The sequence below is a fragment of the Perognathus longimembris genome, chromosome 3, assembly GCF_023159225.1.
Source record: "Perognathus longimembris pacificus isolate PPM17 chromosome 3, ASM2315922v1, whole genome shotgun sequence".
NCBI classification, from domain to species: Eukaryota; Metazoa; Chordata; class Mammalia; order Rodentia; family Heteromyidae; genus Perognathus; species Perognathus longimembris.
Window position 1 is genome coordinate 51107612 of NC_063163.1, and position 23791 is coordinate 51131402.

General features: G+C 33.3%; 1 protein-coding gene across 11 annotated transcripts in view; it reads right to left on the reverse strand.

Moving 5' to 3' along the window:
- Nucleotides 1–23791, reverse strand: part of Nbea (neurobeachin) — a 525681-nt gene that overhangs the window by 404959 nt on the left and 96931 nt on the right. For 10 of the 11 annotated variants that reach the window (XM_048341508.1, XM_048341507.1, XM_048341505.1 and 7 more), the window contains exons 11-17: nt 19039–19147; nt 16131–16283; nt 11956–12124; nt 6150–6229; nt 5458–5520; nt 5268–5365; nt 3845–3937 (exon numbers count right to left, since the gene is read on the reverse strand). In XM_048341508.1, the coding sequence (XP_048197465.1) occupies nt 3845–3937; nt 5268–5365; nt 5458–5520; nt 6150–6229; nt 11956–12124; nt 16131–16283; nt 19039–19147 (765 nt within the window). Of the gene's footprint in view, nt 1–3844; nt 3938–5267; nt 5366–5457; nt 5521–6149; nt 6230–11955; nt 12125–16130; nt 16284–19038; nt 19148–21266; nt 21373–23791 lie in introns of all 11 variants that reach the window. The other variant, XM_048341512.1, reaches the window with a different exon arrangement.

Here is a 23791-nt window from a genome sequence, read left to right on the forward strand (position 1 = left end):
GTTTAATATATTTTATTATAAGCAATGATAAATTAAGCATATTTACTCTCTTTTTACCATAAAATGTATATTTCAATTGGCGGCTTACATGAAATTCCTTTCACTCTTTGGGCTTACTATTCTCTCTTCAGGCGTCTCTAAACTCATTGTAGTCATATAATCTCTGCAACTATAAAGGTATATTTATAATTTTGTTCTTTTTTTTGTTTTTTGCTTTTCTTATTTGGAAACATCACTTATTCAAATGTTCAGACTTCTCTTTGTTCTTATCAATGATTTTTCACCTATTTGTATATTTTCCTGTTTTCACTTTTATCTTCTATGTATCTTTCTGAGTAACCACAGATTTCATCTTCCTTTCAAATTCTTCCAATTTTATTTTTATTTGTATGTTGATCTAATACCATTTTTTCCTAAAAGTGTTTTACTTCAAAATTCAGTATTTCCATTTTCTGTAAACATTTCTTTCAGCCGTTTTTGCAATTATGTTTATTGGCTGTTGTTCTTCAGAAGCAATTCATTTATCTCTAGTTTAGTATATGATAAAATTTTAAATCATAATTATTATAGATGACCCATAACTATATTTTTCTGAAGTGTTCTTTATCTACAGGTTAGTTTTATTTATTTTCCCCAAGGTATGTTTTGGGGTGTGTGTGTGTGTGTGTGTGTGTGTGTGTGTGTGTGTGTGTGTGTGTGTGTGTGTGTGTGTGTGTCAGTCCTGAGGCTTGAGCTCAGGCCCTGGGTGCTGTCCCGAAATTTCTTTTGTTCAAAGCTGGCACTCTACCATTTGAACCACAGCACCACTTCTGGTTTTTCTGAGTAGTTTATTGGAGATAAGAATTTCAGGGACTTTTCTGCTCAGGCTGGCTGCAATGTTCAGATCTCAGCTTTCTGAATATCTAGGATTACAGGCGAGGGCCCCAGTGTCCAATCTCAAGTTGTTTTTTTTTGTTTTTAATACAAATGTACTGATATTGTCCCCAAATTTTGACAGTCAAATTTTCTGAAGTAGGCCATTTTTAGAAGATACCTGTGTGTGCAAGGAAAGAGACAATGGCAGCTAGCTGCCTTCATGATCTAAAACCTATACCTCTCTAACCAGAGACAGATTTTGCCTACAAATATTACTTAGCTGAATAATCTTTGCATCTTCTGATTTTCTGAACCCAATTTATTTGATTTGGAAAAGATTCTATCAGTCACAATGTATTTATTACCTCAAATAAAAGGAGTTTTTCACTTCTTCAAGTAAACTTTTGATCTTCAAAAAGAGTACCTTATGAATAGTTTTTGACATTACTAACATTCAACATTTTTATCATTTGCTCTATTCTATTCTATTTATTTTTCATACTTTTGGCCAATCTTGAAGCATTAGGCAATTTACACCTTGGAGTTAGTTAAGAGATGTGTCTTCAATCTTGGTAACAATATGCTATAAATATCTTGTAGTCCTGTTGTATTATTTATAAATTTTACAGAGAAAATATAAATATATATAGGTATAGAATATCTTAATCATTCATGTTTGTACAAGTACTTCCCTGTCATTTAAAAAATTGTACTGTTTGTGAGTTTCCTCCATTTTCAATATTTTTAAATATTTCTTTCTTTCTTTATTTGTTTGTTTGTTTGTTGCTGGTCATAGGCTTTGAACTGTGGGTGCTATCCCTGAGCCTTTGGACCAAAGGCTAGCATTCTTAACACTTGAGCTACAGCGTTACTTCCAATTTTTGAGTAATTTACTGCAGATAAGAGTTTCATGGACTTTTCCTGCCTGGGTTGGCTTTGACTATGATTGATCCTCAGATCTCAGACTCTTGAGGTGCTAGGATTACAGGTGGGATGCCTGGCTCCTTTTGGTATTTTTTAAAGTGTTCATTTTGAGGCAAAGCCTTTAAATCTGAGCCCATCTCTTTTATGTAAGAAAATTTAAATCAACAGTTCTATAACTTAATGTATACATTCTGTATGGAACCATTCTCTATAGTCAGGGCTTAGTTTGAATTATTCCCTACATCTATAATAACTTCATTCTCCCTTATTTTATTTTGATATCAAAGAAATAAATACCTAAAACTACTATTCAGCATGTCTATATGCCTAGTAATGATTTTGTACAATTTTATAACTGTTAGTAGTAAACTCCTCATGATATAAGCACCAGAAAAATTAGTATAACTAATATTCTAGGAATAAACCTATATAGCAATAATAGTACTGCTTTCTTAGGTTCATTGTACAGAAATTGTATAGATTTGTTAAGTAGTATTTATGAAATAAAGAGTATAGTAAGCAATACAAACATTAAATATCTATTTGTTGCTATAGAAAAACTAATGCTCCAAAGTTATTTAAATTCCATATTTGGGTGAAGAAATGAATTACTATATAATGTAAAAGTTGCAAACATAATAAAAATGACTATTAGAAAAAATACAAACAACTAAAAATTCAGGATGCAAGTTAGGGTTACTTCTCAGGTACAAGTTAACATACAGTTTTTATTATGAATCAAGAAAGCTTTCACTAAAATTGTACTAATAAAAATTTTACCTTTTTTTCAGATAGAGGCATAAAATTCCATTGTGTATATGTACCACATTTTCCTGATCCATTTGTCTAATGAGGGGCATCTGGGTTGGTTCCAAATTCTAGCTATGACAACTGTGCTGCGATGAACATTGTTGTACTGGTGAATTTAGTGTCTTCTTGTTTGTGGTCTTTTGGGTAGATGCCCAAAAGTGGGGCTGCTGGGTCATGAGGGAGCTCTATACTTAGCCTTCTGAGGAATCTCCATACTGCTTGCCAGAGTGGCTGAACCAGTTTACATTCCCACCAACAATGAAGGAGGGTTCCCTTTTGGCTACATCCCCTCCAACATTTGTTATTGTTAGTTTTCTTGATATAGGACATTCTTACTGGGGTGAGATGGAATCTCAATGTTGTTTTGATTTGCATTTCTTTTATGGCCAGTGATGTAGAGCACTTTTTCATATGACTCTTGGCCATTCTCTTTTCCTCATCAGTGAGCCAGACCCAAAGAAACATGGACTCTATGGTCTCCCTCATAGGGAATAATTAGCACAGGTTTAGGCTAGTCACAGCAGAGGATCACAACAGCCCAATAGCCCTTATGAACACAGAAGAGGAGGCTAAGTGAAATGAACTCCATGTTATGGAAACGACTGTCATATCACTGTTGTAATTACTTTCAACATGGGATGCGAAACCGTAGCTTCTATTATTGATGATCCTTTTGTATCCCCTTCCTATGGTTGTACCTGCACTATCTGTGTATCTTCTCTGAGTACATTGGAAACTGTGTATACTGGTATTAGAACTAGGAAATAGAAAGGGAATACCAAATCGAGAGACACAGGGTAAAAAAAGACAAATGATTACAAAAGCAATACTTGCAAAACTGTTTGGTATAAATGAACTGAACAACTCATGGGGGGAGAAGGGAAAGGGGAGGGGGAATGAGGGAGAAGGTAACAAACAGTACAAGAAATGTATCCAATGCCTAATATATGAAAGTGTAACCTCTCTGTACCTCAGTATGACAATAAAAATTTAACAAAAAAATGTATCTTGATAAAATATATTAGATTCTTAAAGTGAACATCCTTCTCTGGAAGAAAATATAAATAAACTATTTTACTTTAATTACAATTGTATATTACAACTTACTATTAATAAGCATTGTTATAAAACATCGTATAAACTATTACCATTTTCTATTTTCCATTCAGTCAAATCTGAGTCATTATGTATTACATACAAAACAAAAATTAATTTCAATGTTCATTTCTATAATTTCTCATAAGAATATACTTACTTGTGACCTAAATGTTTCAAAAAGTATCCCAGAACCTTCAGAGCTTGAACCCATATGCTTTCACTTTTTGAAGCCAACAATTTGTAGATCACCCTAAAAATAAATAATGATCTTTTAAAGTTTATTAATCTTTAAAACATTTGATATTTTACAAATAAATTACTAAGTTTTATAATTTAAATTATTCTGAGATTTTTATAATTCTTTGCATAAATTATAGAATAACACATTTCACTAATCTTTAAAATTAACCTTCAAATGCACACACAAAGGGCAGTGTGATTGGTTATTTGTAAACTAGTTTCTTTCAATACACTGAACAGAAATGTTCAATTCAAAGACATATGAAGGCGAGAACTTCACCTGCAATCCTAGCTACTCAGGAGGCTGAGATCTGAGAATCAAGGTTTGAAGGCAGACCAGGCAGGAAAGTCACTGAGACTCTTCTCTCCAATTACCACAGAGCCAGAAGTGGAGCTGTAGCTCAAGTGGTAGAGCTTTATTAGCCTTGAGCAAAAAGATGCTCAGGGACACCCAAACCTTGAGTTCAAGCTCCAAGACAGACGAATACACACACTCACACACACATGCCAAGCAATTTCAGTTAATACATTTTGTATAATCTTGTATGCAACGCAACATAATTTACCTATGAATTTGTATGCTAAATCTAGCTTTCAATGTAAGGGGGAAAAATATTCTTTTTATCTCTCTGGTAGATTTAAGGGAGATCTTAAATAGTGTAAATCCTTAGAAAGCCAAAATGAAAGTTCAGCAAAATAAAGCGTAAGAAAACATATAATTGAAAGGGGTAGGGAACTCAAGGGGAATATGAAGAAGAAAGGGTAATGCAGACAAGAATCCAATGTCTATGCCACAAAAATTAAAAAGAGGAAGGGAAGAGATGAGTAGTGGAAGGATAGGTGAGATATCCAAAGTGAAGACAATCAAAGTATTTGGTATTAATGAACTGTTTTGTTAAATGCCAACTCCTTTGTATAACTAATTAAAGATAATCAAAATATTTTTTAAAAAGAGCCAACCAAGTCCACACTCTAACTCCCTGAGTTTAAGCTTAAGTACTGACAACAATAAACAAACAAATAAATAAATGAAAATGTGGCCTATATCTTATCTCTTGGGCTCCATTGTTTTGCTCTTGTGTCTTTTTTTATTGTTGACATAGTAAAGGCTCTTATCTTGTAAAATAATATGTTCTTACTAATTTTAAAATGTCTTTCTTATGCAATTTTCCATAAATTTCATCAAATTCCATATCAAAGGATTAATAGCAACTTTTCCATTTCTTTCTTATGTGCATGTTTTCTGTTATATGTATTCAAACATTAAAAGAACAGAGGACATTCTAGAATGCATAATTGTATTCTATTAACAATTAATACTACTATTATCATAATCATACCTTATTCCATTTCTTTGATCAAATGCTGGTATCATTGATGCCGGGTGTTCTGACATTAAGGCTACTAGTAACTGTAACACATCATGGATATTTTCATCCTGCACAATAAGAATCATAATATTTATTGAGTTAAAATTATAATTCTAAAATGTTGAATAAAGTAATGTAGAAGACCCACCATATGGCCTACCTCATGCATTGTAAGTAGGTAATTTAATATACTCTGAAGTTCATCTTCTTTAACCCCTCGATCCTAATTAAAAAAATAGTATTTAAGTCTAAAATTAAAACCTTAAAGAAAAGCATCAAAATGATGAATTTTACAGAAACTAAGAACAACTGTGAAGAGGTAATGCTTAATTAAAATATTAAAACCTTTATAATCAATAGACTATATTATTTTAAGTTAAATATTTTAGTTAGAAAATTATCTTCATTAATATTTGATAACATTAAAATATAGTCATCAGAAATATTCTTATTACTATTTTCCAAATAGTATTTCCTTAAAACAATACTTTTTACATATTATCGAACACTTTTGTCTTTACTTTCCCTTGGTCTTCATTGCAACCTTGAAAATAATTCTGTCCTACATTTATTATATAAATTTTCATAAACTGAAACAAAGAATATTTTATAGGATAAAATATTTATGCTCAATTCTTGTTAAAACAGTCCTTGTCTCTTTGTACTTTAATCCTTACCATGGAACATTTAACCATAACTTAAGTTTAAAAAGCTGATACTAAGGTGCATGGAATTTTGAAAGTAATTCATGAAAGGCAGTCTTTGCTAACTTAATGACAAAAATTATAGAAGTATAACGAAAGTTTCTTTTCACCTTTGTTTTGCAATGATGAGTTACATAAATTATTTTACCTTCAGTATGAGCTGTTTCAGAAAAAGCAGCATAAATGCTCGAAGTGATATAATTTCTTTTTGTGATGGCCGGGGCCCATCTAGAATAAAACAGAAAAATGAGGGGAGGGGCATCATACTATTATAAGTTAAAATATTCAAGCCAGAATGTCACATTCTCTAAAATAATAGAATTAATCTGAAAACTAAAATGTCAGATTCAAAGAATAAATTATATCAGAAACAAAAATAATTGTTTTACTTTGCTGTCAGTTTTCATTAAAATTCCTTTATTAGTTCTCTCAGTTCCCTCTTCTTGAGGTGGTTGGAACCAGTGAAGCCCCTGAGCCAAGGTCTAGAAAGCACCAGGGACCAAGGAGACATGAAGGGGCTAACAGAAGCAAGGAGGCAACAAAGGATGGCAAGAAATTACAGGATTAATCATTCCAAGGATCAGAGAGCCAGTATGGTAATCAACACTAAAGAAACAATTCAGATTGAGGAGGCAGCAAGAGCTGTTCCTGCAATGTTAAACAAGGGAATTGGGTATGATATGATGGCTTTACCCATACTAGCTATGAGGGAGGCTCAGATGAAAAGGATTTGATTCTAAGCCAAACTCAGGCAAAAAGTTTGCATGATGGCATCTCAATCGTTAAAGTGTATGTATGTGGTAGTACATGTTTGTCATCCTAACTACAGAAAGCATGAATAGGAAGATCACAATTCAGGCTGGCCTAGACAGAAAGAGACTCTTTTCGACAAATGAATAAAAGCAAAAAGCTAGGAGTCATGGATCAAGTCTTACTATTCCTTCTTAACAAGCATACAAGCTCGGAAGTCATCAATCCATAGTACTACCAAAAAATAAATGTTAAAACACTGGTTTCACAAAGTAGAATAAGAAAACATAAAGCATGAAAGGTAAGAGTAATACTTCACAATGTCAAACAAGTGGTTCAACTATATCATAATCAAATAAATCCACATGAAAGTTCCTATTGGACAAATATGCAACAATCCAAACATTAAAGTGAAAAGAACAAACAAAATTAATAACAGCAAACCTCAAGTGATGTAACAAGTATAGTCTGGGCCAAATATGCCATGCTATCTGTTTTTATTAGTTTCACTGGTACAAACCAAACATATTCATTTTATACTATGCACAATTATTTCTAAATACAAATGACAGGGCTACATAGCCATTACAGTAATGTAAGCCCAAAACACTTAAAGTATGGCACTTTGCAAAGAAAACATGACACGTATTGATAAAACAGATTGAATAAAATAGTCACCATGACCCAATAATAATATAAAAATGAAAAATAATAAACGGCTAAAATAAGTTCTTTCTAGAATTAGTATTTGTCAGCCATTCCAGAAAGATCAATTCCAGCATGATTTATCTATGAACTAAAACAAGTAGGGAAAGCTTTGTTGAAGAACAGAATATGTAGAATATGTAGTCTGTCTTTTCCACCAACTACTATTTAGTTTTGAAGGACAAATAGTCATTTTATGCTGAAAAAAACATAGAAAACAACTTTTCATCAAATGTTCAAAGTTAAAATCACTTGTGGCAAGACAACTGAACATCATGTACCTCCTTGACATGACACAATGAGACAAAGCATAATGAGTTTTCTGTAATTCCTGGCAAAATAAAAATATTAATCATTATGAGCAAATATTTAACAAATCCAAATTAGGGGCATTCTGAAAAAGTAATTTCTTGTATTCTTTAAAAATGTCAAGGTTATGAAAGATAAAAGAACTACTCCACAAAAGAATGTTAAAGCAACAAAGTAAGACAGTGCAATATAGAACTGCAAAAGGCATTTAAGGAAAAGTCTTTTTTTCCTAGAAAAAAATGATTGGGATAATTAGTAGAATCTCAGTGAGGTATTTGAGTTACTTGCATTAAGGTTAATTTCTTTATTTTAACCTTATCATATTTAACAGATAGTGAGGAGGAATCACCTGTACAATTTATTCTCAATTGATAGAAAAAGTATACAGTATATAGAAGGTCCATAAAAAGAGAGTAACAGAATGATAAAGCATATGAGGTAAAAGGTTAGATAATGGAAAATGACAAGGGCACATGAGAGTTCTTTTCATAACTCTCATAAAATTTTTAAATCATATTTTTATTTTCTCTAAGCAATTTCCCTATAAACATTTCTAAAATGAGAAATCAATGTTTGATACTAGAAATTAACATTTGTGATTATACTGCTTGCTAGGCAGAATATAGTATAGTATTTAAGAAAAAAAAAGAGTTCTAAAAGATGATTCAAATTTCAATGACGTCACTCTACTAACTTTCCATTTCTTTCTTTTTTTTTTTTTTGGTTGGGGTCTTGCAGTCAGGGCCCACGTACTATCCCTAAGCTCTTTTGTTCAAGGCTAGTGGTCTACCACTTTGAGCTACAGCACCACTTCCAGTTTTCCAGTGACTGACTGGAGATAAGAGACTCATGCACTTTCCTGCCTGAGCTGTCTTTGAACCGTGATCCTCAGCTCTCAGCCTCCTGAGTAGCGAGGATTACAGGCATGAGCCACCAGCTCCTGGATGCATTTCTTAATGTATAAAACAGCATGACAGTAACAACATGGGTGTATAAAGATAGTCTATGTATGTGTCTACGTATGTATCTAAACACACTGTATGTTAGTAAACGTATTACACATTGTCAAGTGTATAGCATAGAATCCAACTTGTGTCATGAATTTAATAGACTTTAATCACAGCAAACTTAAAACACTGAAGAAGTCCTAAAAAGATAAACTAGGTCAGAGTAAGAATAACAATCATTATAGCCTTGTCCCTGAAATAAAAGGAAATTCACATTAAAAAAATTAAAATTGTGAAATGCTATTTCCTTTATCCAAAAGAAATGCATTCCTAACACGCTACTACTGAAATATAAACAAATATATTTCAGAAAAAAGCTTAAAATGTGTTATTAGCCCCTTCTCAACAATTCTAAATAAAGAAAGAAACTACACATAAAGAAGTATTTGGTCCTGATATTTATTGAATAAGCTATAAATATAATGTAAATACTGCATTTTTATAAACTACTGAAACAATACAAATACTCAATCCTCTTACTATAGAGAGGTGAAAAAGAAAATGAAGAAAATCTTAATTTTGTAATAATGTCTAAAGGGTCTAATCATAGTTTTGTCTAAATGTCTAAATTCATATATTTTAATAATAACAAACAATGAAAAAGAAGATACCAAATTTGTAAGGACAGTTATTTGTATAGTTTGGCTTATGAATAATGCTTTTCTTTGATAATGTTTCTTCTATAATTTTATGTAATTGCTAAATTTGGCTTCTGTTTTTAGAACATAAAGTAAAACACCGTGAGAAGAGTGTAGTGGAACATGTCTGCAACAAGTTATAGGAGGTGAAGACAACAGGATCATGGCTCACAGCAAAATCATGAAACACTATCTAAAAATAAAAAACACTAAGAAAAAAGAAACAAAAATGATTGAGAAGTGGCTCATGGAGGAGGGTACTTGCTCTATCAGGGCAAGGCCATGAGAAGAAGGAAGGAAAGAGAAAGGGAGAGAACTACGAAAGTAGAGAAAAAAGGTAGGGGGCAAATGGGAAAAAGGAAAGACAGAAAGGAAATGGAAGAGAAGAAAAGGAAGTAAATTTCGAGAAGAAAAGTAGAACTAGACCACTGGATTTTAAGGGTTAAGTTAGTTTCTATTACAACTGCCTTCAGAACAAAGGATGGACTGGAAATAAAAATGCAAAGAAAGGTACCTCTCTGAAACAATGAAAGCAAATGTATTAGAACATTGTTAGTAAGTAATATAATTAATCAGTCTGGGGTGTTTTGTTTTGCTTTTGTGCTGGTTCTGGGGCTTGAAATCAAGGTCTGGGAACTATCTTTGAGCTTTTTTACTCACAGCTAGCACTCTATCACTAGAGCCATTTCTCTACTTCTGGCTTCATAGGGGTTATTTGGAGGTGGACTTTCCTGCCTGGGCTGGCTTCAAATCAAAATCCACAGATCTAGCTTCCTCACTAGCAAGGGTCACCACTGCCTGACCATTCGCCAGTTTTTAATATAAGAAGCATATTTTCCTGAACCTAAAAAGTAAATCAAGGTTACAATGAAGACTTTTTTTTTTCAAACTCATTTTTAGTCCTAAAACATTTAATATTGAAATTAAAAGATACCCTGAAAACACTAAAAGGAGTAGGAGAAACACTAGGTTCCTTGGCACAGGATGGAATTTCCTTAACAAAGACCCAGAAATGCTACAAATCAAAGAAAGGATGGACAAATGTGACTGCATCAAACTGCAGAGCTTCTGCAGGGCAAAGGACATCGCTCGCAAGATAAATAGAACGCCCACAGATTGGGAAAAGATTTTTACTGGCCATACAACGGACAAAGGCCTCATATCTAAAATATATGCAAAACTAAAAAAATTAAATTCCTCCAAAACAAAACTGCAAAGAACCAATAGCCCCCTCAACAAGTGGGCTAAAGACTTAAAAAGAGACTTCTCTGATGAGGAAATGAGAATGGCCAAGAGACATATGAAAAAGTGCTTTGCATCAATGGCCCTAAAAGAAATGCAAATCAAAACAACATTGAGATTCCATCTCACCCCAGTAAGAATGTCCTTTGTCAAGAAAACTAACAATAATAAATGTTGGAGGGGATGTGGTCAAAAGGGAACCCTACTTCATTGTTGGTGGGAATGTGAACTGGTTCAGCCACTCTGGAAAGCAGTATGGAGATTCCTCAGAAGGCTAAGTATAGAGCTCCCTTATGACCCAGCAGCCCCACTTTTGGGCATCTACCCAAAAGACCACAAATAAGAACCCACTAAAGCCACCAGCACAACAATGTTCATCGCAGTACAATTTGACATAGCTAAAATATGGAACCAACCAGATGCCCCTCATTAGACAAATGGATCAGGAAAATGTGGTACATATACACAATGGAATTTTATGCCTCTATCATAAAGAATGACATTGCCCCATTTGTAAGGAAATGGAAGGACTTGGAAAAAGTTATACTAAGTGAAGTGAGCCAGACCTAAAGAAACATGGACTCTATGGTCTCCCTCATAGGGAATAATTAGCACAGGTTTAGGCTAGTCACAGCAGAGGATCACAAGAGCCTAAAAGCTATGCCCTTATGAATGCATAAGATAATGCTAAGTGAAATGAACTCCATGTTATGGAAACGAGTGACATATCACTGTTGTAATTACTTTCAACATGCCATGTGAAACCATAGCTTCTATTGTTGATGATCCTCTTGTATCGCCTTCCTGTGGTTGTACCTGCACTATCACTGTATCTTATCTGAGTACATTGGAAATTGTATATACTGGTATTAGAACTAGGGAAGTGAAAGGGAATATCAAAATTGAGAGATCAAGTATAAAAAGACAAACGACTACAAAAGCAATACTTGCAAAGCCATTTGGTGTAAACCAACTGAACAACTCAGAGGGGGAGAGGGAAAGGGGGAAGGGGGAGGGAGGACTGAGGGAGGAGGTAACAAACAGTACAAGAAATGTACCCAATGCCTAACATATTAAACTGTAACATCTCTGTACATCACTTTGACAATAAATAAGAAAAAAATAAAAAATTAATATTGAGAAGCAATAAACATGTTTACTATAAGCCATTCCAATACCAGTCTACTCTATAAGACAGGAGTGTATTCATAATTTTATAATCATGCATATCTGTTCACTATGGTAGTACTCAGGGTACAGAAAAATCCTAGAGAAGTGAAAACACTGGGAGTGGTGTACTTACCTAATCCTTTAGGAGTAATGCCACTGCTGTCAGCAGGATTAATGACCCAGTAGTAATATTTTAATGTATGCATTAGCTGTAATACTGTTCCTACTCTCCGGATGGTTGTGTAGATGGTAGCAGTTCCAATAAATTCAGCAGATAAATAGGTATATAAGGAAAGTTGAACCTAATACAGAAAATGGCCAGATTACTAACACAAAAAAACGTTTCCAGGACTTATAACTGCAAATTTAAATTTAATTGCAATAAAAATTACTGAATACCAAGAAATGAGGGCCTATAAGTTTGAAAATAACTTTTCTTGTTATTATTAATTTTAAAAGAAAATGTTCAAAATACAACCAGTCCTAATATAATTGATTCTAACACCACTTATTTTAATAGCAGTAATCAAAACTGAGTAAATTGTTAATAAGAATAATAGCCAAGTACCAGTTGCTCACATATTTAAACCTAGCTACTCAAAGGGCTGAAATTTGAATATCACTTTTCAAAGCCAACATGGGGAACAAAGTCTGTGAGACTCCAATAAACTACTATAAAAAAAGCCCCAAATGGAGTTGTGGCTAGATTGCTAGCATTGAGTTAACAAAGCACAGGAAAAGCATGTATGCCCTGAGTTTGAGCAATGTCTAGGTACAAAAAGAAGAAAGAAGGAAGGAAAGAAGGGAGGAAGGAAAGGAGGGAGGTAAATTGTGCTGTGATAAACATAGTTGTGTTGTGCTGGTAGCTGGGTAATAGGGGAGCTGTATGTTTAGCCTTTGCAGGAACCCCCACTGCTTTCCAGAGTAGTTGAACAAGTAGTTGAACAAGTTTACACTCCTACCAAGAGTATAGTAGGCTCCCTTTTGGCCACATCCCTGCCAGCATCTGTTGTTATTAGTTTCTCCATAATGGACATTCTTACTGGGCTGAGGTGGAATCTCAATGTTGTTTTGATTTGTATTTCTATTATAACCAGTGATATAGAGCACTTCTTCATGTGCCTCTTGGCCATTCTCACTTCCTGCAGAGAAGTCTCTCTTTAAGTCTTTAGCCCATTTCTTAAGGGGGCAGTTGTTTATTTGAGGATTTGTTTTAGGGAACGTAATTTTTTTCTTCTTTTTTTTTTCTCAAATTTTTATTATCAAACTGATGTACAGAGAGGTTACAGTATCAAGGCAACAAACAGTACAAGAAATGTATCCAATGCCCAACGTATGATACTGTAGGGAACTTAATTTTTTGAGTTCTAAGTATATTTTAGATATGACACCCTTGTCTGTTGTATGGCCAGTGAAGATCTTCTCCCAATCTGAGGATTTTCTTTCTGTTTATCTTGCTAGCTATGTCCTTTGCCATCGAGAAGCACTGCAGTTTGATGCAATCCCACTTGCCCAACTTTTCTTTGATTTGTTGTTTTTCTGGGCCTTTATTAAGAAAGTTTCAACCTGTGCCAAGGAGACCAAGTGTTTCTCTTATTCCTTCCTGCAATGTTTTCAGGGTATCTGATTTTACCTTGAGGTCTTTCATTCATTTGGAATTGATTCTGGTGCAGGGTGATATATAAGGATCTAGTGTTAGTTTGTTACAGGTGTTTAATAACCAATTTTGCCATCACCATTTGTTAAAGAGGCTGTCATTCTTCCTATTTTTTTCAGCTCCTTTATCAAAGATTAAGTGGCCATAGGTCTGCGGGTTCATTTCTGGGCCTTCAGTTCTATTCTGTTGGTCCTTAGACCTTTCTTGTGCTAATACCAAGATGTTTTCATTATTATATCTTTGTAATAGAGTTTGAAGTTTGATATTGATATTCCTCTCGCTATCTTGGGTCTTTTGTTGTTCCATATGAATGTTTAGATTGCTTCCTCTATTTCATTAAAGAATGGCTTTGGGATATTGATGGGAATAGCATTGAATTTGTACACTGCCTTTGGCAGTATTGCCATGTTCACAATGTTAATCTTCCCAATCCAGGATCATGGGAGATTTTTCTATTTCCTTAGTTTTTCAGGTTTTTAAAGTTTTCATCATAGAGGTCTTTCACGTCTCTTCTTTGAATAAGATTATTTCTAACTATTTTTAACTTTTTGAGGCTAAAGAAAAAGTAGTAGTTGCTTTCCTGATTACAGCCTCGCTGTTCACATGGTTTGCATACAGAAAAGCCAAGTGTACCTCAGTAGAGGAATGTATCAAGAAAATGTGGTACATATACACAATGGAACTCTATGGTTCCCTCAGAAAGAATGACATTGCCCCATTCGGAAGGAAATGGAAAGATTTGGGGGAAAAAACATACTAAGTGAAGTGAGCCACATTCAAAGGAACACAGACTCTATAGTTTCCCTCATTGGTAATAGTTACATGTCTAGGATAGTCCTAGCAGAAGATCAAAATATTTCAATAGGTAGGTATATACGAACACATAAGATGATGCTAAGGGAAATGAAACCCAAGTTATGGAAATAACTGGTTAATCATAGTTGCTGTTATTTTCAATGCACCATCTGAAATTATGCCTTTTTCTTTCATCTTTCTTCCCCATGGTTTCATCCTTGATGTCACTGTAACTGAGTTTGGTATCCTGGGTATTGTATACATGCTTATCAGAATTAGGGAATGGAAGGGGAACATCCAAATTGAGAGACAAAGGGTAAAAGGCAAACCAATACAGCATCAATACTTACAAAACTATAGGCTGTAAACCAACTGTACAAGTCGGGGGGAGGGAATTGGAAAGGGGGGAAAGGAGGAGAAAAATGAGGGAGGAGTAATAAGTTTGATAAGAAATGTACTCACTGCCTTACATATGTAACTGTAACCCCTCTGTACATCACTTTGACAATAAATAAATAATATAGAGAGATGGGGAGGGAGGGAGGAAGGGAGGGAGGGAAGGAGGAAGGGAGGGAGGGAAGGAGGGAGGAAGAGAAAAGAGCAAAAGAAAAAAGAGAAGGAAGAATAGAAAGAAAGAATACTATAAAGGTAATAGGTAGTGACCAATAATTCTAATCTAATCAGATATTAATCCAGTGGTAAAATCCAACTATTTTCAATCAGCTACACTAATACTTTCTTTTCCTTTGTGTTGGTCCTGGGACTTGACTTGAGCTTCTATGCTCAAGGCTAGAGCTCTACCTCTTGAGTCACGCTCCACTTCTATGAGTTTTCTGTTCTGTTTTGTTTTTTTGGTAGTTTATTGGAGGTAAGATTCTCTGGGACTTCGCCCAGGCCAGCTTCCCATGGCTATCCTTGGATCTCCGGCTCCTGGTTGCGAGGATTACAAAAGTATGAGCCAGGGCTGGGGATATGGCCTAGTGGCAAGAGTGCTTGCCTCGTATACATGAGGCCCTGGGTTTGATTCCCCAGCACCACATATACAGAAAATGGCCGGAAGTGGCGCTGTGGCTCAAGCGGCAGAGTGCTAGCCTTGAGCAGGAAGAAGCCAGGGACAGTGCTCAGGCCCTGAGTCCAAGGCCCAGGACTGGCAAAAACAAAACAAAACAAAACAAAACAAAAGTATGAGCCAGCAACACCCTAACACTCTTAAGGAAAGTACTTTCAGGAGTTATTCAGAGCTACTATCAAATATGCCCAGAGCTCATGTGTTTGATCCAACACATAATATAATGAACTTCAATAAAAAGCAACTCAAATAGTATCCAGTTAAATAGAAGATTTTAAAATTGTAAGATACCTGAAGTCAAAATACCCCTCATTACTGATACCATCAGTACATAAAAGGACTACATTTAAGACTTTTATCTCAACTTTAGAAAAATATCTATTCTATGTATATTCTTATTTAAGAACAAATATTATTTATGTGGCATAATATAAATTGTGTCTAAAATGAAAGCAATTTCAGAATCAGAATGATTCTAGCAGTCATGGTACAATTAGCACTTTTTATTTTCCTCCTCTTTCAATAATCAGTATACAAATATTTTACTGAAAAGTTATGAATCATACCAGATAACATCATAGCTATACCAGTATTATCTAAAGCTTAATTTTAAGTAATTAATTTTATATTTACACATTTAATATTTTTATCTCTCATGCTAATATAACAGTGGTGGAATGACTGTAAAATAGCCCTAAATATTTAGTTATAACTGTATACCTTGGAGCCAGTCATTATACAGTATAACATTATACTAAAATAAAATGAATCAATACAAAAGTCAAACCTTTGCAGGTGTGTGTATCCAGATGGCTGGGTTAAATAAAATGTGGTCGCAAAGCTGCTTCAGTAAAGGTGCTCCATGAGATAAACCATCAAGGTATTTTGCAAAGGATAAAAACTGCTCCAAGACAGCTCTAGTAATATGAACCCTTGATGACTAAAGGGAAACAAGTAACAAAAATTAACTAAAACTATCCATAGTCACACATGACTCAACTGTATATTCATATACTATCCCTCATAGTTTAAATTCAGAACACAAAGTTTTATATATTATTTTTGTGATATTTTTAATTATGAAATGAAACCTAGTATTTTATTATATGTCTTTAGCCTGCCATGGTGATACATGCCTGTAATGAAATGGTGGCAAGAGGATCATAAATTTAAGGCCAATCCAGACAGAGTTAACAAGATCCTATCTCAAAAGCAAAACATAATAAAATAAAATGGCTGAGGAGCATAACTAAAGTTATAGAGTATTCACCAAACCCAAATTAATTCTCCAAAACCACAGTGGGAAAAATATATATGTAAATATAATATTTCCTTGAGTTATAGCTTATTACATCATTTTTTATATAATTATAGATAAGTATCTCAGATCAAATAAAGCTATCAGCTCAAATTAGCAATTGGAATTCATAATAATGCAAAGTGTCAAAAAGAAACATAGAAATAAAATAATTATCATAACAATCTTAAAAAAGACATTGGGAAAAAGAAATGTTTTCAAATAATGTACTTCCAAATCAAAGAGAAAATAAGAGGACCCTATTATTCCATTAAATCTTTTCTTCCAAAGTTACAAAGGAATTCCACATCTTTCTTTAGCATCAATCTCTCTAACCTAATCATAGTTTCTGGGGAAAAGAAACAGATCTGACTCTCTTGGATACATTGTCCTCATTTGGCTTTCATGATCTTCTCATTAATCCTCAGTGTTCTTTGCTTAAATATTAATATCCTAGACTTTTTCCCCCTATACACATACTCTGTTTAAATGATAGCCTTATGCTTCCACCTATTCATATAATACAGCTTCTAGGAGAATACAGTGATAATATTTAATGCATAGCTTATGAAACTAGAAATACTAAGGGGAGCAGATGAGATAGAAGGGATAGGAGAGAATGGCATTGGACTTTGATTAGTCAAATGCTAACTCCTTTATACAGGGTGATTCGAAGCCACTCAATCCACTTGTAGAGCCTACAAGTGTCCATCTCCAAAAGAACAAGCGAAAGGCCAAGCTGGAATCAAGGCTAAAGTTGGAGTGCTTGGCCTTGAGTTCAAACCTTGGCAAGAAAGGGAGAGGAGAAGGGAGAATGAGGCAGAACAATGAAGAAGGGAAGGGGAAAGAGAAAGGGGGAAGGAAAAACAAAGAAAGGAGGAATGAAAATGATTTGGAAAAGAAGTTCTACAATTGGAATGATTTGAGTCAAGTGTACTGTAAAGAAATAACACTTTTAAGAAGTACTATATGAGACATAACCAAACACATCTGAAATGAAAATTGAAAAATTAGTAAACGCAATTATACTATCTAACCTAGAAGTAACTGAACCAAATAAAAGCAATGACTATCATAAGGAGCAACTGTGCTCAATATTTTTTTCCAAAATTTTGACCAACACAAAATATAATGCTTTGACAGAATGTTTTTCTTATTATAATATGTATGTGTATACATATATAATGACTATATATTAAATAAGTTATGGGAAATTATTTTACTTGGTGGAGGTATACCGTGAAACAATTGATCTTCAATATCCATTTTGTTCCTCCCAGCCATAAGCCTAATTTTCTGGATATGTTTTTCTGGTTCTCTAATTTTCTCTACCTTGTATCTATGCTTGGGATGTTCCTATTGGTGTGCTGCTGATAGTTTTCTGAGTTGGCCACGTCAGTAGGGAGTTAGAGGACAGAATAAAATAATGATGGCATATTAACCAACATGCCAAAAATTACTGCTTTACTAAAAACTACAACCCAGTCAGGAACTCTCCCACAGTTACCTTTCTCCTTGGGTTACTCTAAACAATCACTTCTCCCTTTCTCAGACCTTCCCTCCCTTAAACAGTGCTTACAACTTACTGTTTTAGAAGCCTTGAATAAACTCTTCTCAAAATCATCACTCAAGTATGCAATCAGCATCCTGTCAACACTGTAATTGATCAGCCACTGTGAGGATTTGAATGTGAAATATCTCTGTGTTTCAGAGGCATAGGTATTCAGAGCTCGGTCCTGAGTTGTCAGTGGGTCCTCACTGGGAGATGGTGTAAACTTTAGGAGGTAGAGGATTAGATGAAGGACATGGCTCACTGAGGGCTCTAAAGATAGCACCATAACTGGGGCCCCTTCCTGGCTTCTCTCTGCTTCGGTTTGTCATTAGGTGAGCTGTAGTTCATGCTCTTCATTAGGATGTTTAGCCTTCAGGCCCACAGAAAGGGGTACAATAAATCATGCACTGAAATGTCCGAAACCTTTATTCAAAATAGCAACTAGCATTAAAAATTAAGGATCTAGTTTCAGTTTTCTGCATCTCAATATCCAGTTTACCTAGTACCATTTTCTGAAAAGACTATCTTTCTTCCAGCCTATGTTTTTGGCTACCTTATAAAATATTACATGACTATAGGTCTGTGTATTTGTTTCTGGGTCTTCTAGTGTGTTCCACAAAAAATACAAAAAAGAGAAGTGATACTTGGAATTTGAGTAAAATATTTTTTCTTTAGTTTTTACTTTCACTCAAAAATTAATTGATTACATTTCTAACATGTTTAACCATAATTTAAAAATATTCTTAAATTAGCAAATGATATGAACACTGAGCAGTGAAAGGAAGTCACCGAAAATATGATTAGGAATTGTCAGTTGTTCATTTATGAGAACTGCATATCACTTACCTTTTCAAGTAAGTAGCCAATGACTAAAAAGCCTTTTCCACCCAACATCTGTTCTTGCATGGCTACTGAACTTTTAAGTAGTTCAACCAGGAATGCCAAAAGAGTAGCACTGCATATAAAGTACAGATAATTTCATTTTGCAATCATTAAATGTTTAGTTTCATTTCAATAAGTATGTAAATAAATAATAATCATACTCTAATATCTATTTGAAGATAAATTTTATTTATATATACATATATGTGTATACATATACACAATCCCAGAAGGAACAGAAAATTTTTATATTTTTTTAAAATTAAGTAGAATAAGTGGAAAATAACTGCATAATTTATATTACATATTTAAACATCAAAGCTTATCTACACAAATATATATTTCCTGCTGTAAGTAAGTCTAACATAAAACATACATATGTAATATCTTAATAAGCACTGCATCATAATACTCTTTGGAAAAACAAACTCAAACAATTTCAAATATTTACACAATGTTGTTTGGAAAGAACATAATTATTTGTAAATAAATTTACTATTTAAATTTGTTTTTTATAAGCATTTTAGCTGTAAAAAGATACCAACAGAAATATGTACTATATCACATAAATCTATATATGCTCTCAAAAAATTTCCTGAGAACATAGGAAGGAAATGACTCATGTATGCTGAAACGAAAAGTTGCAATTGCACAGTGTATACACAAACACACAAAAGCACGCGTAGAAATATCCCAGACAAAAGTTAAGCACTATGTACATCATTGAATGAGTGAATGAGGAAAAAAGAAAAAAAATGATTGTATTGAATAAAGCTTTGAAAATGTATTTCTTCACAAAATTACATATATTGATTTCAACCACCAGCACTAATACGTAAATATAGGATTTCCGAAAGTAAAAATATATGCCCTTCAACTGTATGTGTTTAATATAGTTTACAACAAATTTCTATAAGCAACTTTATAAAGAATTAAAATAATATATACCAAAATATTAGCTTAAATTACCTATCTATATTCATAAGTGTAAAGCCACAGATTTCTAATTATTTTTAAACACAATAGTATTCTTACAAAAATTAAGAAAATTTGGTAATGTGGAAGAGTTGACAATTATTATGCAATATCGTTACTGTAGCCTCTGAATTATTCTAGGTCTTTTGATTTCCACAGAATTGACAAAGAACCCATTTCTATGATAATGTGGCTATTTTTGATCAAATCCTTAACAAGAACCAATAGCAAACTAATCATTATCATAAAAAATAATGGTTTAATGAGCTACATGATACCAGCTTTATAACGCACACTACCCAAAAATAAAGCACTTCCCAACAGTAAATTAAAATTCAATTCATATTAATTTGCCCTAAAGCCTTAAACCACAAAATAATTAAATATTACAAATCAATTGTATTCTTTTACTTTGTCCCTACTGAAAACAAACATATTCATAACACAACTACCAGAGAGATCCCTTATGACTTTTTAAAGGATTTTGTAAAGAAGTATAGCTATTAAGCAATTTATTCCATCTTAAGTAAATTGAATCAAAAGTTAAGGCCACGTCACAAGTAACTGCTTAAATACTGTAACACCTTTAACACTTCTGCTTAAGTATCTGAAAAGAATAAAGAAAACTACTGGATGGAGGTTACACAATTTCCTGATCTGTTCATGAATTCCTTGCTAAAATTACTTCATGATGTAGGAGGAAAATAGTTCTAAATTTCAGCATTGCCAAAAATAAAGACTAGAAATACCTATCTATGGTCACTATGGTCCATGAGAACAGACAGAAAAAGGGAAATCACCTCCTATGTATAACCATACAAAATTATAAAGATACCATGGATTTTTAAAATTATTTTATGTCAGAAGAACTAGTCATTCTCAAACATCAAATATGTTAACTACACCTATAAATATCGTTGAGTTCCATTACAAAAACGGAAATAGCAATTTTATCGTAATCCTCAAATCTTAACACAACTATACTATCCATAAAATATTAATTTCACTTTGATAATAGCCATGATAACAATGGAAACTTCAAATACATTCACTAACCAAAGTATTTTTAATTTGTACCTAAAACCCAGGCAATAATAATACCAAAACTTTTTTTAAAAATCTTAAAAATATGGTATATTTGACATGGTGGACGCATTAGGTAAATAGATGGCCATCTTCGAAGAGGTACATTTTCAAACATAATTTAACAAACTTACCAGTAACTAAAATGCATCGGATTGCTGCAGGGCTCACAATAAACTTGCAAAATTCTGTGTACTGCCATACAAAATTTCTCTCCATTCTTGCCTATTTCCAACTCCCCTAGATACAAAGGCAAATATAAAGGATACTTCAGCCCATTCCTATATCTCCTACATACCACCTCCTGTCTAGAACACATCAGTTCATCTGCAGAGGATCTATATATACAAGATAAGCCAAAAAGCAAGTAGCCATGTCTGCCCAAACTAGTGTACACAGCATAGAAAATTCTCTTGAAAAGTGTAGCAATATCTAGATAGGGACAGAAGGTTGTCAGATCATTTTATTGATAGACAAAAATTGTGTTAATTATTATGCTACATAAAATTGCTAAACTTTTCAACAGACATGACTGTAACATTTACTCTATAAGCAGCATTACTACTTCAGAAATGATTAAGAGTTTTAAATCCTGTCTCCTTTTAAGGAAAACAACACTATTATTCTATTGAGTCCAGTGTTTTTTCTTAAAAATTATTGTTATCTTCTAGTTCTTAATAAATTTAATTCAGTAAAAATAGTATTAATTTTAAATATAAAAATATGAGATCTAGCCCCTGGCAAAATAAAGGAAACAGTATAATGCTGCCTCTAGTAACTCCATATATCTCTCTCTCGAACTTTCTATGCATATTGTTAAAACAATAGCACAATAGTCTTGACCTACACATATCTGACAATACTTAGTGACTAGGTATAAATATAATTAACTTTTAATTAAAAAATGTACTCTTATTTAAATTCCATTAAAATTTATAGAAGTGTAGATTCTGATATCCACCTTAATTTTTTTCACTTAAAATTTCAAAATAACTAAGGAATATAACTTACAATATAATTCCAAAAGTTTTATTAATTTCAGGTTACTTTTAATATTTAAAGGCACAGTGCATCATTATTAAGAATTAATAGATATCCTGAATTCACTTCAAAGTTAGCTCAAAGAAGACACAAACTAGCTATTCCATTTACTTTGTGTCAAGCAAGTAACCACAGATAAATTGGCTTTTTAAGTAAACATAATAAGAAGAATGTAACTAACACAGAAATGAAAGATGCCTCTGAGAGTCAATCCCCCTACCCATTTGAAAATATGTGTTTAAACTCTTGAGAAGACCTACAGAAAAAATAATGGTCAGAATAAATTCTGAAGGATATTAAGTTCCAATTAAGACTTCAGGTACCACCAGTAAAGGTGAAAAATCTTTTTTGACACTTTTGGAAAGTTTCATCTCTTAAGCAGCCTAATTCAGTACTGAAATTTACCAAACTCTTTCACAAAATGATGACAATTAAAGAGAACATCTAACACTATAGATGTTATGGATTTCTTACACCACAAAACTATTGCTAAGAGGGATCATATCAGGAATAAAAAAGAAACAAATCAAGTCCACATACAAAATAACTTCACACCCAAGACAAATAATTCCCAGTGACAAACACACATATAACACATATAAAACTTAGCAGTCACTTTTAGGCAAGGTACTCCTAAAGATTCTATCTCAAAGACAACGGCTAAGTGTTCAACAAAATCCTGACACACTGTCGCATTTTCCGTGCAAACATCAAGCAAAGCTTCATGCCAAAATAATAAAGAAAATAGTGAAATGAAATGCAAATGGAATGTCGCTAGTATCACATGAAATGACTAAGCCTGACCTTGGTGATGCAATAAATCTTTTCCCAGTAATTTCTACCTTTCCCTTCAGCCTGATAAAGAAGCAGGTTGCCTTATTAACTGAATTGATACTCCTTAAAGAGTCTCCTTAAGAAGATCTATCGAAAGTTAGCAGTTACATATTTAGGTCTTCCTTTGTTTCATAAAAGAGTTTGATTTTATGATTCAATGGCCTATTTCTGACAAAGATAGCAAAGAAAATGAGAAAGAAAGAAAGAAAAGGAAAAGATTTTTCAAGTTTAAAAGCCTGTAATTCAAATTCATCAGTCTGTGCTATAAAGGGAACAAAATTTTCAGTTGGAAAGGAATTAATTCTCACCCACCCTCCTATGGTAAATCGATGTACATTGCCATTAGGTATCTGACTGAATTTTTGCAGTTTTAAAAGATGTTCTAATAAGTTTGTTCATGTATTAACTAAAGATATTTAACATCTACCAAAAAGATACAAATAGGAAAAAAAACTCAGACATCTGAACAGTTGTTCAGTTCAATTAGACCCCACCTAATACATCTCATAACAAAATAAATAGCCTCAATTAAAACTTTCTGGACATATCACAAATAGTAGACACCATTCATCAGTATGGATACATAAATACTTTAGAAAATTTAACTGTATAATATCTTAGCACCTAAGAAGAAACTAATCAGTTAAACATTAAAAAAAATAAGAGGCAGTTTATGATCATACATAGGTGGTATATTTTAAATACTTGTACATATTCTAAATGCCCTTGAAGATCAAAAGGCTGCAACAACATGACCAAAGGGCTAGTAATAGATGTGTTGATA